This window comes from Camelina sativa, chromosome 13 (genome assembly GCF_030686135.1).
Source record: "Camelina sativa cultivar CO46 ecotype springtype chromosome 13, ASM3068613v1".
Classification (NCBI taxonomy): domain Eukaryota; kingdom Viridiplantae; phylum Streptophyta; class Magnoliopsida; order Brassicales; family Brassicaceae; genus Camelina; species Camelina sativa.
In genome coordinates this window covers 14,187,586-14,201,285 of record NC_141892.1, presented here as the reverse complement: position 1 = coordinate 14,201,285, position 13,700 = coordinate 14,187,586, and the positions used below count along the sequence as shown (strand labels likewise).

Below are 13,700 nucleotides of genomic sequence, written 5' to 3'. Positions count from 1 at the left end.
CAACTTTTTTTTTTGGTTATTTAATTTTTTTTTTTCTTATATAGGATTTGGTTGATGACGACTTCATGAACTATCTGTTCAACAATGACATGAATTGAAAAGTGTTCTCCAAGCTGATGTTTTTAAAGCGAGGTGAAGAACAAGGTATATATATGTCTTCGTCACCCCATTTTTTCAATGATCTATATACATAAACATGAAGTGCTTGTTGTGATATTGTGTGTCTGAAAATTGGTGTGCGCATTCAGCAGCAACAAGGACAAGAGGCTTCCAACAAACTTGAGCTCCCATCATTTTTTCGGCTGAACTGAATCAGTTTTTATTTCTTGAAGATGACGGTGACTGTACCTTTGTGAACGTAAATGAGGTATTTTCACATACTAAGAGATGTTAGTTATTACGAAATCGAATTTGAACCTGTTGAAAAACATAGGGTGAATAGTTTCAAATAGTATGCTTGACCACCACAAAAGAGAATCAAGGTCCAGAAGTCCAGTCGACCACCACACTCGACCAGACACTAAACCGTGTGCGGAGAGGGACTCGACCGACTGAAAGGAGTATAAGAAGACCTGACTCGACTATGCACTCGACCGAGCACATGGTCGAGTTGACCGAACCGCCTCTCTATTTTGTCTTGTAGCCATTTAGGGTTTCTCTACTTTTTTATATATACCTATTGTACTTTATGACCGATGAGAAGCTACTTTAAACTTGTAATAATAATCTATATATAATAGCAAACCTATTTTTTAGGGAATGCTGATGTCATCTTTATAATCCAACGATTGAGGTAAGGCTTTTTCTTAATCTAAGGGCTGTGGTTTCATGAAACCAAAAGATGTGTCTTTCAATCGCAACGTTTTGTTTATGTCTTATGTCAAGCATCGCCTCTTTTCTATCCTCAATTCTCACCACCCTTAAATGATGCCTCTTCATTTTCTGATTTATATAATTGGCTTTCTTCTCAATTGACTCCTTTGCCACAACCACGTCGTAGATTTCACTATCGACGCGCAATCGGTTTTGCTTGAGATGCTTTCTTCTCACAAGTCATGTTGGATATAATTGAGTTTAGTTATCTTCATTATCAAGTTATAAGTTGTGTTTGTATTAAACGATGCTTCTAAGCATCGTGACGATTGTAACAGTTACAACGTTTGATTTAGAAAGACACAACTCTTTCTCTTGTTTGTGTATAAGTATTTAAACACATAGTCTCGTCATTGTAAAACTCAGTTTTTTTCAGTTTATTAATAAAATCACAAATTTCTCTAATACTCTGTTTTATAGAAGATAAAACAGAGCAACAAGTACGCTTGTTTTGTTCTTTGTGAGATAGAAGCTTTTGCTTCTAACAAGTCACACTCCTTCGTAGTTAAGGTTTACTATTCACCCCTTGTCGTTCTGACGTCCTCAAAACCTAACCAGTTTTGATTTTTTTTCTTAAAACAAAATCTTGTTTTATTTGTTACATCTCAAAATGTTATTTGCTCTAATTGTCTATGTTCCTTCTGAGAATTTTCATATTCTTCATCTTTAATTATCATCGTTGATTCTAAAATTAGGGAATTTCCAATTAAGAATTTTTTTTTTGTCCGGCCACCTTTTGATTTCTCACACGGCTCTGTAATTCTAATTACCCCTTTAAAAAATCTTTGTTTTTTTTATCTGCTCCAATTCTCTTTGTTACTACATCGAAATTACATATTCTTCACGGTTAATCATCGTTGATCCATCTTTATTTTGTTTTGTATATTATATGCATTTGATATTTTTGGTTTGAACCTTTTTTGGGATCTCCGTTATTAATTAGTTTGTAGTATTGCCTATATATATTAGTATTGGCTTTTGGTGAAGAAATCAATTTCGTAGGAATGATATGTAAGTGTTTGTTCAAAAAAGAAAAAAAAAAGAATAATATGTAAGTGTAACCACATGATATGTAGGTCGTAAGAACCGTGGATTGTAAGTATTGCCGATGGATTTGTCTTGAAACCCTATGTAAGGATAGAAAATGGACGGTTAACCGTGGATTGTAATATAGATTTGTTATATTCACTCTTCTGCAACAATAAGGAAAGGGACGATTAACGGAAAGTTTGGGACTTTTTTTTTTATCTCTTTTGCTTTACTTAAGTTCTCTAGTAATAATAATAATAAACTCAAAATTTGGCTCCTTGCCTAGTAATAATAATAATAATAAACTCAAAATTTGGCTCATTGCCTGCTTGGGCTTCTGTGTAAGCTTGTAATTGGGCTGGCTTGTTGGACTTGTAAAATTTTATCAATAAAATTCAGTTGGCGAGGGGAAAAAAGAAAGGCATAGCAAAAGACCCATTTACCTAAAACGACGACGATTTATGAAAGAAGAAAAACGAGAACACATCCGAGACCACAAACGGGACATCCTCCAAAATCAGCCCAAAAAGCGAAGCCGAGAGAGAAGGAGAAGAGACGAAATCGCCCATTGAAATGGCTCTCAAAGCTTCACCAGTTGCCGGATTATTCCCTCCTCTCCGTCCTAGTTCTTCTTCTTCCCCTTCGACTTCTAATCGCCCTTGTTCCCTCAGGGTTTTACCCCTCAGACCATCCTTCTTCGGTAACTCCATAGCCTTGTCTCATTCGCTACAGGGTTTTGCTTTCTCGTCCTTTGATTAGGCTTGCTCATTCTTTGAATTGCTCGGATGATAATTGTGCAGATTTCTAGAAGAATAAAAAAAATACTGTGAACCCCAGTGAAATTGGGTATTGTAGTTATGTTGTTGGACTGAAATTCTCATTGTTTAAACTCAAAAAGGATTACTGTTCTTATATACAAGGTGGAGGGCTGAGAGCGAACGAGCTGAGATTAGCTTGTGCAGATAGACTCAAGTGCAACAGTCATGGTGCTACGATGAATCTTTTTGAACGATTTTCTAGAGTGGTCAAGGTACTTATAACGTTACTGAGATTCTATATCTGACTGTCGAGTGTGCTTCTTTTCTATATATTTTAATGCATTGAAGTTCATTATTTCTTTTCATTAAAATAAGCGAAGTCATATGCAAATGCACTCATTAGCTCCTTCGAAGACCCGGAGAAAATCCTGGAGCAAACTGTCATTGAAATGAATAGTGATTTGACTAAGATGCGTCAAGCCACTGCACAGGTACACTTCTTCTTACTCTTGAACATCCTTTATACATGTCCCCTTGTGATGTTTTTTCTTCTTCGGCTTCTGAGAGCTCATAATTTTGGAGATTTGCTAACTTGTGTATCATCAACATGTCTTAAGGTTTTAGCATCACAAAAGAAGTTGCAGAACAAATATAAAGCTGCACAGCAATCTTCTGATGATTGGTATGTTTGTTTTAGCATGGAGCCTTGCTTTCTTACTGAAATTTTTGATTTAGTTGATTATTCTTACATGTTACATGCTTAAATAGGTACAAAAGGGCACAACTTGCTCTTGCAAAAGGAGATGAGGATCTTGCACGTGAAGCCCTTAAACGTCGAAAGTCTTTTGCTGTAGGTTATATCAATCCTTTCTTTTTGTTTTCCGGTTTTCAGTTTCTTAAGTGTCCTTACTCCAACATATGAAAGAGAATCTTGGGACCTAACAGTTTGACGCTTCGAGCCCTTTGATGCTAATCTCTAGGTTTTCTGAAAAGTTTAGTGCTGAGGTGGTGAAAGTAAAAAGTAAAAATTTAGATATCTAGGTATACAGCAATTCTATTGTCTTAGAAATTTTGGTTTTGAAGTTATTTATTTGTTCACTTTTTGTTCTTAACAGGACAACGCTAGTGCTCTGAAAACTCAACTAGATCAACAGAAAGGTGTTGTCGACAATCTTGTTTCGAATACAAGGGTTAGTTATCACCATTTTTATCCATATACTTATACTAACTGTAAACTGTAGGATTCTTTAGGGCTATAACTAAATGAATTTCTCGTCAATGCATTACTCAACAAAACAAACAATCATATATACATGATTTTCTTCATACAACAATTACGTTAGAATGGCTTAGATATAGGGACGATAGTTGACTTATGATACCTCCGTCTAAAGTTCATATGATAAGTATCTCTCTTCACCTTTATAGAGTGACTAAGAAACTTCTGTATGGACATTATGTAGAAGATGATTCAGATTCTTATATTCATTTTCAGAATGCCTCCTTCTCCGTAGCTGAAATTGCTTCGGACGAAGTTTAATTCTTAGAAAACTGAGTTCTGTAAAATCTTTGTTGTTGTCCCTTTTTTATTGCAGCTCTTGGAGAGCAAGATACAAGAGGCCAAAGCAAAGAAAGATACGCTCCTTGCACGTGCTCGAACTGCCAAGTTTGTATCGGTTCCTTATTATCCTTAATGGGAAGCTTGTTCTTCTTAATTTATATATTGTCCCAACTCTTTTGTTTTCTATATTACTGTTAGGACTGCAACGAAAGTGCAAGAGATGATAGGGACAGTAAATACAAGCGGTGCTCTTTCAGCTTTTGAAAAAATGGAGGAGAAAGGTACAATCTTGTAATCCTCCAAATTGAGCAAAACTTAGGGAACATGTCTATGCATCACTGACAGCAATTAGCCCATTATTCTTTTCTGATTTTGAAATTTTGACTAGAGTTAGGAGGATAATATAAAAGTACCCATTCAATCTTTGAAAGTAAGTACACTAGAAAGTTTACTTCTGCCAAAGACGTGTTACTTTCTCTCTGTGAGCTAGATTAGATTACTTGATGATACCTAGGGGATGTTTAGTGCTTCAGATTCTGGGAAATGTGGGTCTGGAATTAGTGTTGTAGTTAGCTGATGCAAAACAGTGGAGTACTAATATAATGTGGGCAATGCGACGTCAAAGGAAAGGATAAACTTAGTGGAATCCTTGGATAAGTTTTGTTTTTGCTATTTCTAGCAATTTGGTTAAGTTCTGGTGACCATGAACTTTTAACTTTTTCAAAATGGGGTTGATTTATGTTAGTCCTGCAGGAATATTCCCTTTATTCCTTTTCGGTAAATTTCTAAGTTACTGGTATCAGAATTCTGCAGTTAGAATTTTTGTATTGTAAAAATACTCCACGTCTTCTTTTAGTGTATGGCTATTCCGGTAGAGGCTAAAATTTAGAAAGTGCTTGACAGTGATGGCTATGGAGTCTGAAGCAGATGCACTTACTCAGATTGGAACTGATGAACTCGAGGGGAAGGTTGGTAGTTTTCTGTCTCTTGTCTTAGTATTTCTATAAGGAGAAGAATCTCTCTCTTTTATACTGGTTTCAGAGTTAAAATCTTGCATTGACTAGGTTAAGTTTACTGCTTTATGTAATATTTTTTTATCACAGGATAGCCCAATCTCATTTACTTAATGTTTGATTTGTTTTATTTGAGCTAAGCTTTTTGTGGTAGCAGAGAAACTTCAATATATACAACCAACTTGACATTAACTTGTTCTTCTTTGTGACTTGCAGTTTCAAATGCTTGAGAGTTCATCTGTGGATGATGATCTCGCAAACTTGAAGAAAGAGTTGTCCGGAAGCTCAAAGGTTTGTAACACGTTGATGTCTTATTCGTTCGTTAGTCTATAACTCCATGACTCTCTAGAAAATCGGGTTCACAAGCTATCACAATCCAAATTACTATATGGAAAGACGCAGTCGGCAAGTTTGGATGGTTCCAGTGTACCAGTGAACTATGATACTGAAAACTGAAAAGAGAGATTTGGTTTCTCGTCGAGTAAACTGAAAAGAGAAAACAACAACTCTGACTCCCCTAATTACTTCCATGTTTACCATACTCTTTTATTTCATATTTGACTATATTCTACTTTGTTACTAACATCCTTCTGACTATATCCTACTTTGTTACTGACGTTCTACTTCACTTAAGTTAAGAGTTTGTAAATACATAAGTCTCATAGTTATCATCTGTTTATATGATATGATGCAGAAAGGAGAGCTCCCTGCAGGGAGAAGCACCGTCTCAGCTAGCACAAGATACCCTTTCAAGGACTCGGAGATCGAGAATGATTTAAACGAACTACGAAGGAAAGCTAACGACTTTTAGGCATCGGCTGTTTCCGGGTTGTTGTTATTGGGTGACGTTCTATCTGTAAACTATCTTGTGTCTTGTAGAAGACACCAAAAGCATGTGTCGGTAAATATCCAGCAATCTTAAGCCCCATTTATAGTTTGGTTAAGTTGGTATTTTCATCAAAATCCATCGGTTTCGTACGCTATTTTTTCTTCTACACCACTGATATGGTACTTTTGTATTAATTATTGAACCTCAACTTGGAATGATTAAGGCCCTGTTCGGGAGAGGGTCGCAGCGACAGTGGCCAGCGATAAAAAAAATTGTCTTCACTTCTCCTTCATCTGCTCTTCATCTCCCTTAAATTTCTGTCGCATGTGAGTGCATGGCAAAGCGGGCGTGAGGGTTCGGACATGGTCGATAGGCCATCCAGCAGTAGGCTGGTTGACTAACGATGGACTTGGAGCCATAGTTGAGAAGTGGGTGGTGCACAACATGAAAAGGAAGAGTTAGTGAGGCATGTGTGTGAGATTGATTGCTATAAACTTGAATTCTACGTTGTGTGATTCGCTTGGTTGCTAGAAATGTGTGGCATGTGGTTATCCTATCTAGGTTGGATGTATGTTTAGTGTCATTAGTCATGCATCCCAAAATTGGATGCAATTGGTTTTTCAAGAAGTCTATGAAAACTTCCACCATGCCAAGCGTTAAAACCGATCGATACACTTGGCATGCTTATCTGTTGGGTCATTACATATAATTCATTTCTTCGAAGATTAATCACTTAGTTTACCCAAAATGTTATACTTATAATTGTTCATCCGCGACATCACTCGCTCAGCCACAGTCCAAAATAGCAAAAGTTATATTACCTTCTTTTTTTGTTTGGTCTAAACGGGAGAACCAACTTATGCATCCAAATATATTTATAGGTTTTACTAAAAATTGCATTAATAGTTACAAGTGATCTTCCACTTAATATGAAATCGAATTCGAATTCAAACGAGCAATCAAGTTGACAAAGAAAAAGTATGTCCAACAAAAATTGATCCATGATATATACAATCTACATTTCTTATTTATCCGCTTGAGACTCAATCATGTATCTCTCTTTTTTAAAAAATCTTCCTAAATCAGCTTTACAATCATTTATAAAATTACAATATCATTTCAAAATTCATATATTGATTTTTTACTTCGTAGTGTTTTAAATATCAATACGTATTTTTAAAAAATATGTACACAACACATATTTATTTTTGTATAAATACAGATATGTATATTTCAATTTTTATAGAATGGAGAAGTTTTAATAACTAGTAGTCTTGAGCTGATCTTAAATCTCTAATGTAAATTTTTTGTTATCCAGAGTTTGAATCATATTAAGTCAAGATGGGTAGAACGAAGCGAATATTATATACAAAGCCCTATGAGCACTTTGGTTTAGCTGATATTAAATTTTGTGTCATCCCGTAGATTACTAGCTCTTCTTTCGTAATGTTGGTCGTTTCACACAGCACTAAACATCTATTTGTCGAGCGTATAGGTCGTGTGTTTGGGTATCTCTCACATGATGTTTGTTGCTTTGTTCACATATACTTTTACATGTGTATAAATATACCTTAAATTTTTCGTAATGTACTACAACAAGTAAAAATTATATTTCTTCATACTAAAAATTCTCATTCATCAGCTTCCTCAGGTATACTGTCAAGATACCTATCTCTACCATTGGTTCGCAAACTTTCAGCCTGGTTAATTTTCAGGTACTAAGTGTTGGTGTAGCTTCTCTACAATTTTGACCCTCCTAAAAAAAAAAGCTCAGTAATGAGGATCAAAATGTGTTGTATTCGAAACTTATATATATAATCTGGTATCATTCAAAATAATAATAATAATAATAATAATAATAATAATAATAATAATAATAATAATAATAATAATAATAATAATAATAATAATAATAATAATAATTATTATTATTATTATTATTATTATTATCATTTATTAGGGGTACGCTACACATTCATGTCTACGTTTGTGTTGTATCAGAACTTTTGTTTTGGCTGGGAAAATGTAACTACATGTTTTTAATAAAAAATAAAAATACTATTAGCTAATTAATTATAGTTATATTATCCTCCATGTAAAAAATAAATAATAATTAAATGAATGCACCCTGAGAGAGATACAAGAAGGAAGGAAGGGAATCATAACGACATGTGAAGAGTCTACACTCTTTTGCCATATATGGAACAATTGTATTTTGCTACAAAAGGGAACACTACAAAACCTAACCATTTAGATGATATTAAAAAATAATTAGTCTTGGTGTAATCAAAAATATTAAAAAGGTCTTAAAAGCTTAACCCTATAGATCCATGGTAGTAGTATGATAGGGCTTTAGTTTCCAAATGCTGGAACTCTGTTCCCCGTATTACGTTCCTATGGAGTTCTCAAAAGCCAAAAATACATGTCCATACGTGTGTGTGTGTATAGGGAAAATGTAGTGATATAAGGTGGTAAAATATGTTTTTTAACGGTAAAGAAATATGAGTAACAAGAAGATGATATATTTATAAGTGAAATTTTAGTTGTTTACGCCGTGATCGATGATTGCTTTTAACAAAAAGAAAAATTTTAGTTGTTTAAAATTTATTAAGCTTTAAATTATAAAAATTACTAAAACAAGAGTTTGAATGGTCAAATTAATGAGTAAATTACTAAAATTTATCGTACCGTTATCTCATATCGCGTAATTTATGTAATTAGTTTGAAAAAATCTAAATTACGGAAAAGAAAAATTAAATTTTTATATATACTTTCTTTGTTTCCTAAAGAATGTCATTTTGACACAATGCAAACAAATTAAGAAAATCTATATACAATTTTATATTACCCTTTATAAATACATTTAAAATTTTTCTTTTTCCAATTAATAAGCTCAAATAGGGAAAAAAAAATTTAAACTGCATCGAAAATATAAAATGACACTCTTTTGTAACAAGTAAAAATGCCAAAATGAAACTCTTTATATAACAGAGGGACTTTAGTTTTACCCACTAAATCTGTTGATGGTTCTAAGTTATAATCTTAATGACTATGTATCATAAATTTCTTACCATTTATCTTTTATTTTTTACTATCTCAACTGATGACATATATATATATATATATATATGTGTATAAGTTTACCCTTTACCATAACAGAAATAAGACACCAATCATAACCTCAATATTTTTAAAAGACACATTATTCGATTTGAATATGTCATTTAAATATTTTCTTTTGTGTCTAATATATATAAAATATTTCATTAAAATTCATCATATATTTTTAAGAATATAATATTAATTTTTCCATGTATTTCAAGATCTTTTAGGATGTAAGCTATATAAGAAATCTTATGCATATGTATATTATTATCTTTTAGATAATATATAGTTCTTATAACATTTTGCTAAATAATAATAGCTTATGGCCTTAATTATGCTATTGGAAAAAAAAAATGTTTGTGATGTTTGGATTCAGACAAACCAAGAAGTTAAAAGAAATAATTGAATAACAATAAATAAGAAACTGATATAAAAAAAAATAGTACAAAATTTGGCTGTGTACAAAGGACTCTTGATGAAATCTGTTTTTCCTTTTTTTTTTAATATAATCCGGATATAGATACGAAATCTTCACATATCTAAATCTTAAGTTACTTTTAATAGCAAACCGAGCTTAAACAAGAATTGAACTCACTTTTTATCATACGAAGTCTATTGAAGTCATAAACCAAACAACCAAATAGATGAAAAGTTTTGTGAAAAGTTAAAATATACGTATATATATAGAGCACTTGGTCGATGAGCAGTGAGATATGCCTGGAAAGATCTCTTTCGCCAAAATACATTAAAAAAATGATATATTATATATATTTATATATGAATGGAAATAGAAATAATGGAAGTTGAATAGAGAAATTAATAAATGGGGACGTTGGTGTCAAATCATAAACACTGTTTCATTTTGCTTTTCACTGACAGAGATGGATTCGAAACGCGTGGTTTGTCACGCGCATCCCGTCGTGGCTCTATCTCTCATGTAAAAGACGCCCATGTGTTTATTTCTTAAAATTGTTTACTTATCCACAATTTATATCTTTTTACTTTGAGAATGTAGTGACCCTCATCAACGGGTAATTTTTAAAAATAAAAATCCCTGCCCGAAAGATTGAAAAGGACATAAAAGGAAAGTAAAGAAGAAAGGTAGAAAAATTACGGAAGAAATGTCCGAGAAATTCTGGACAGATCGAGAGATGGGCGATGGTACCATGTACCATGTACCGTACCGGACGTACGTGCACCGGACGTACCAGACGAACGCCGAAGGGAATTGGAGAAAATTTGAGCGGACCGAGAGATGGCCGTGTTGTCCAAGACGTACTGCCCGAGTCGACCGAGACGTATTAAGCGGATAGTACCCGAGGAGCCGAGAGAACTGTCTGAGTATTGCCGAGAGAGCCGATGGGGTCCCAGCGATGACCGAGAGGAGCGTCTGAGCGAGACCGAGAAATATCGAGAACTGTCGAGAGCGTCGGACGAAGGGACGAGTTTTGCCGGAGAAAGCAAGAAATCGTGTGCCTTTGTAAACCTGACCAATCAGATTACATGCACACATGTAGAAAGAATTTTGGTCTTTTAAATGGAATGTTGCGAGGGGATTGGGCGGTGTAATCCACGGGCCACATGCAAACAAAGAGAGCGCCACTTGTCAAAATGCACTAAGGAAGAAGAAGGAGAAGTTGAGCCTATAAATAGAGGGCTTGCGATTTCATTTGTGGTTTTTCTCTCATTTTCTCTCATTCCTCCCAAACACTAAAACACTAAAGCTTTGTTCTCTCAAAGCCGAGAGAGAGAGAGAGATCATCGAAAGATATTGCTTGCACCGAGAGAAAAACAAAGGAGAGATCATCGAGAAGGAGACGGTGTTGGTGTCAAAATCAAGTCGAGAAGGAGACGGTGTTTGTGTCGAGGACAAGCCGAGAACAAACGGTGGTTGTAGACGAAAGTAGACGAAGAGCGGGAAACTGTTTGACGCGAAGGAGAAGATTGTCTGATCCGTGGTGCAGTGGAGTCCGGTTGAAACACATATATTTTTGTGGTATGGATGATGAATGTATGGAATGGTGAGATATGAAATGAATGGATGGCAGGGTGTTTCAATTCCCCTTATGCAGTTGTAGTATAAGAGGTGTCAATCCAATCTGAGAGTTTGCAAGCTATCAAGATGTGCATAAATGTCTAAGTCAAGCCAAATGTAAAGGATGTTTGTCACTAACAATCCTATTGATGAAATGTAAAATGCAGAAAGTAAAAACTACTAAGATAGATGCTAAATGTAAAGAGAACAGACTAATCAAAGCTATGATGAACCAAGAACAGAAATAGAACTATGATAATGCAAGTAATGAACTAAATGCAAGACAAGTAATGAACAGGACACTAAGTGAATGCAGTAGAAATGCAACTAAAATGAAACAGGAAACAAGACAGGACAACTACAAAGCATAAACAAGAATTCTGGGGATGAACTCGAGCAAGCACTCGATCGAGTGTAGATCGAGTGCAGGGTCGAGCTGGACAAATCCGGAAAACAGAGCAATGCAAGAAAAACAGAGCAATATAAAAGCAAATCAAACAACGATCAAACAACAGGATTTAAGCTAGAGAATCAATAAACAAGGAAGGTCTTGAGGAGGGATTCATGGGCTGGACTAATGATTGAGGTCATCTAACTTGCTCAACAAATCTCAAACAACTTGAGCTAATCTCTAGACATATATTTCTAAGACATGTTTAATCCACTCTCATAGCACGAAACAATCAAACTCATGCATCTCTAGACTTGTTCTCACAAAGTAAAGAATCTACACAAGCAGGCATTAAGCAATATGTCAAATACCAAACAAGACTTCTAATCTCTTAGCAAACCTAATGATAGTTTCTAGATCTAGCCTTATCTATGCTCCTTAGACATTGGTGTGATGCTAAGATGCTTGAGATCAGATCCTACCCTCTCGGTTACAGGACCAGCATTAAGAACATCTAGCCTAGAAGAGATCTACAACAATCAAGCTTGACCAAATCAAACAAACCTCAAACACAACCCATCCTAACCCATCCTCAAGATCCTAAGAAACTACTCACAAGAACACATGATGAACAACAAAGTAATAAACCCAGAAAATACCGAAACTTGCATCACTAGAAAGATAAAGCAAAGATCTACAATATTGAAGAAGGAATCAAACATGAATTCTTAATATCTTTAAAGTTATGGAACCAACAAAATCCAAGAATCTTATGTTTTTCTCCTTCAAGGAGGTACAAGATCTAAAAATAAAAGTGCAAAAGGAATAATTCCCAAAAGAGTAAAAACTAGGTTTTTGACTATCTAAAAAGCTGGACTCTTGGTGGCTGCAGGGTACAAGGCCTTTAAATAGAAAAAGTAGTGGAAGCCCTAAAAATGCTAAAAGACAAAATAGCCAGGCGGCTCGGCCAACTCGACCCGGTGCTCGGTCGAGTGACCGGTCGAGTTGGGTTTTCTTGTGCTCCTTCCACTCGGTCAAGTCACTCTCAGCACACGGTCGAGTGTCTGGTCGAGTTGGACTCCGGACCTTGGTTCTCCAGCCTTAACTCCTTTGCTTTCTCCTCATGATTGCTTCACTTCTCCTCAGCATTGCTTCCATGCTCCTTAGGCTCCAAAATCACCTGTTTATGCAAGAAAAGATGCAAATGCAATGCAACTACACTCTAATGCAAGAACAATCCTAAAACTATGCAATAATGGTCAAAAAGGATAGCAAAGGATGCAAAAGATGTGAATATATTAAAGGAAAACAGGGTAAAATATGTGAACATCAACACCCCCAAACTTAGTCTTTGCTTGCCCTCAAGCAAATAAACAAGACATAAGAAGGTAGGTGAGGGTTGAAAGTGGGATCTCAGCTCTTAAAGCTTGCAAATAAACCAGATAGAATCAATGTCCAAGTTACTAGTACTATGATGCAAGTTGAATGGGCTATACTTAAAGACTTTAGACAAACCTATCACAACCTTTACTGATTTGAGCCTTAGATGTCCACATGCATTCAAATCAACTATTCCCTTAACATTCATTTAATCAAGAATATGGATCAATCTTATGCAATGTTTTAAACTCATTTGGCTTGGAAATAAAGGTTTAGAGACAATGATGGTCTCTGTTTAGAGTGGGGCTTATCAATATCAAGGTTCTCTCATAAAAAATGGATTGAGTTTTAGAAGAATGCTAAAGGTAAGAACACTTAGACACATACAAGAACAAAACCTTGTCTACCCAAAAGTAACCCAAGTGTTTGATCCTATCATTCTAAGCCCAAATGATCCTAGTTCTACCATTTATCTTCTTCTCTTCTCAAATACCCTTTTCTCTTTTGTTTTCAAGCCTTAGGAAAGGTTTCTTATTTGATCTTTCTAGTGGAATGGGAGATTCTTACTTATTTGCTATGGTTCTCTTTTCTTCTTATTCTTAAGACATAAAAGCATTTTGCTATACTCTTCTTTTTCTTTCTTTCTTTTCTTTGACTGAAACCATCTTTAAACAATATCATACTTCCCATTCTTTCACTAGACTTTGATTTTACTTAAACACATTT

General features: G+C 34.9%; 1 protein-coding gene across 1 annotated transcript; it reads left to right on the top strand.

Moving 5' to 3' along the window:
- The first annotated feature begins 1,237 nt into the window (after nt 1-1,237).
- Nucleotides 1,238-6,197, top strand: LOC147929548 (membrane-associated protein VIPP1, chloroplastic-like). Its single transcript, XM_087480894.1, has 11 exons — nt 1,238-2,602; nt 2,823-2,932; nt 3,041-3,151; nt 3,278-3,342; nt 3,429-3,510; nt 3,776-3,850; nt 4,256-4,326; nt 4,420-4,502; nt 5,125-5,189; nt 5,451-5,525; nt 5,929-6,197. Exons 1-11 carry the CDS (start codon nt 2,476-2,478, stop codon nt 6,043-6,045), a joined length of 981 nt encoding a protein of 326 aa, XP_087337020.1. The 5' UTR covers nt 1,238-2,475; the 3' UTR covers nt 6,046-6,197.
- The last annotated feature ends 7,503 nt before the right edge of the window (nt 6,198-13,700 follow it).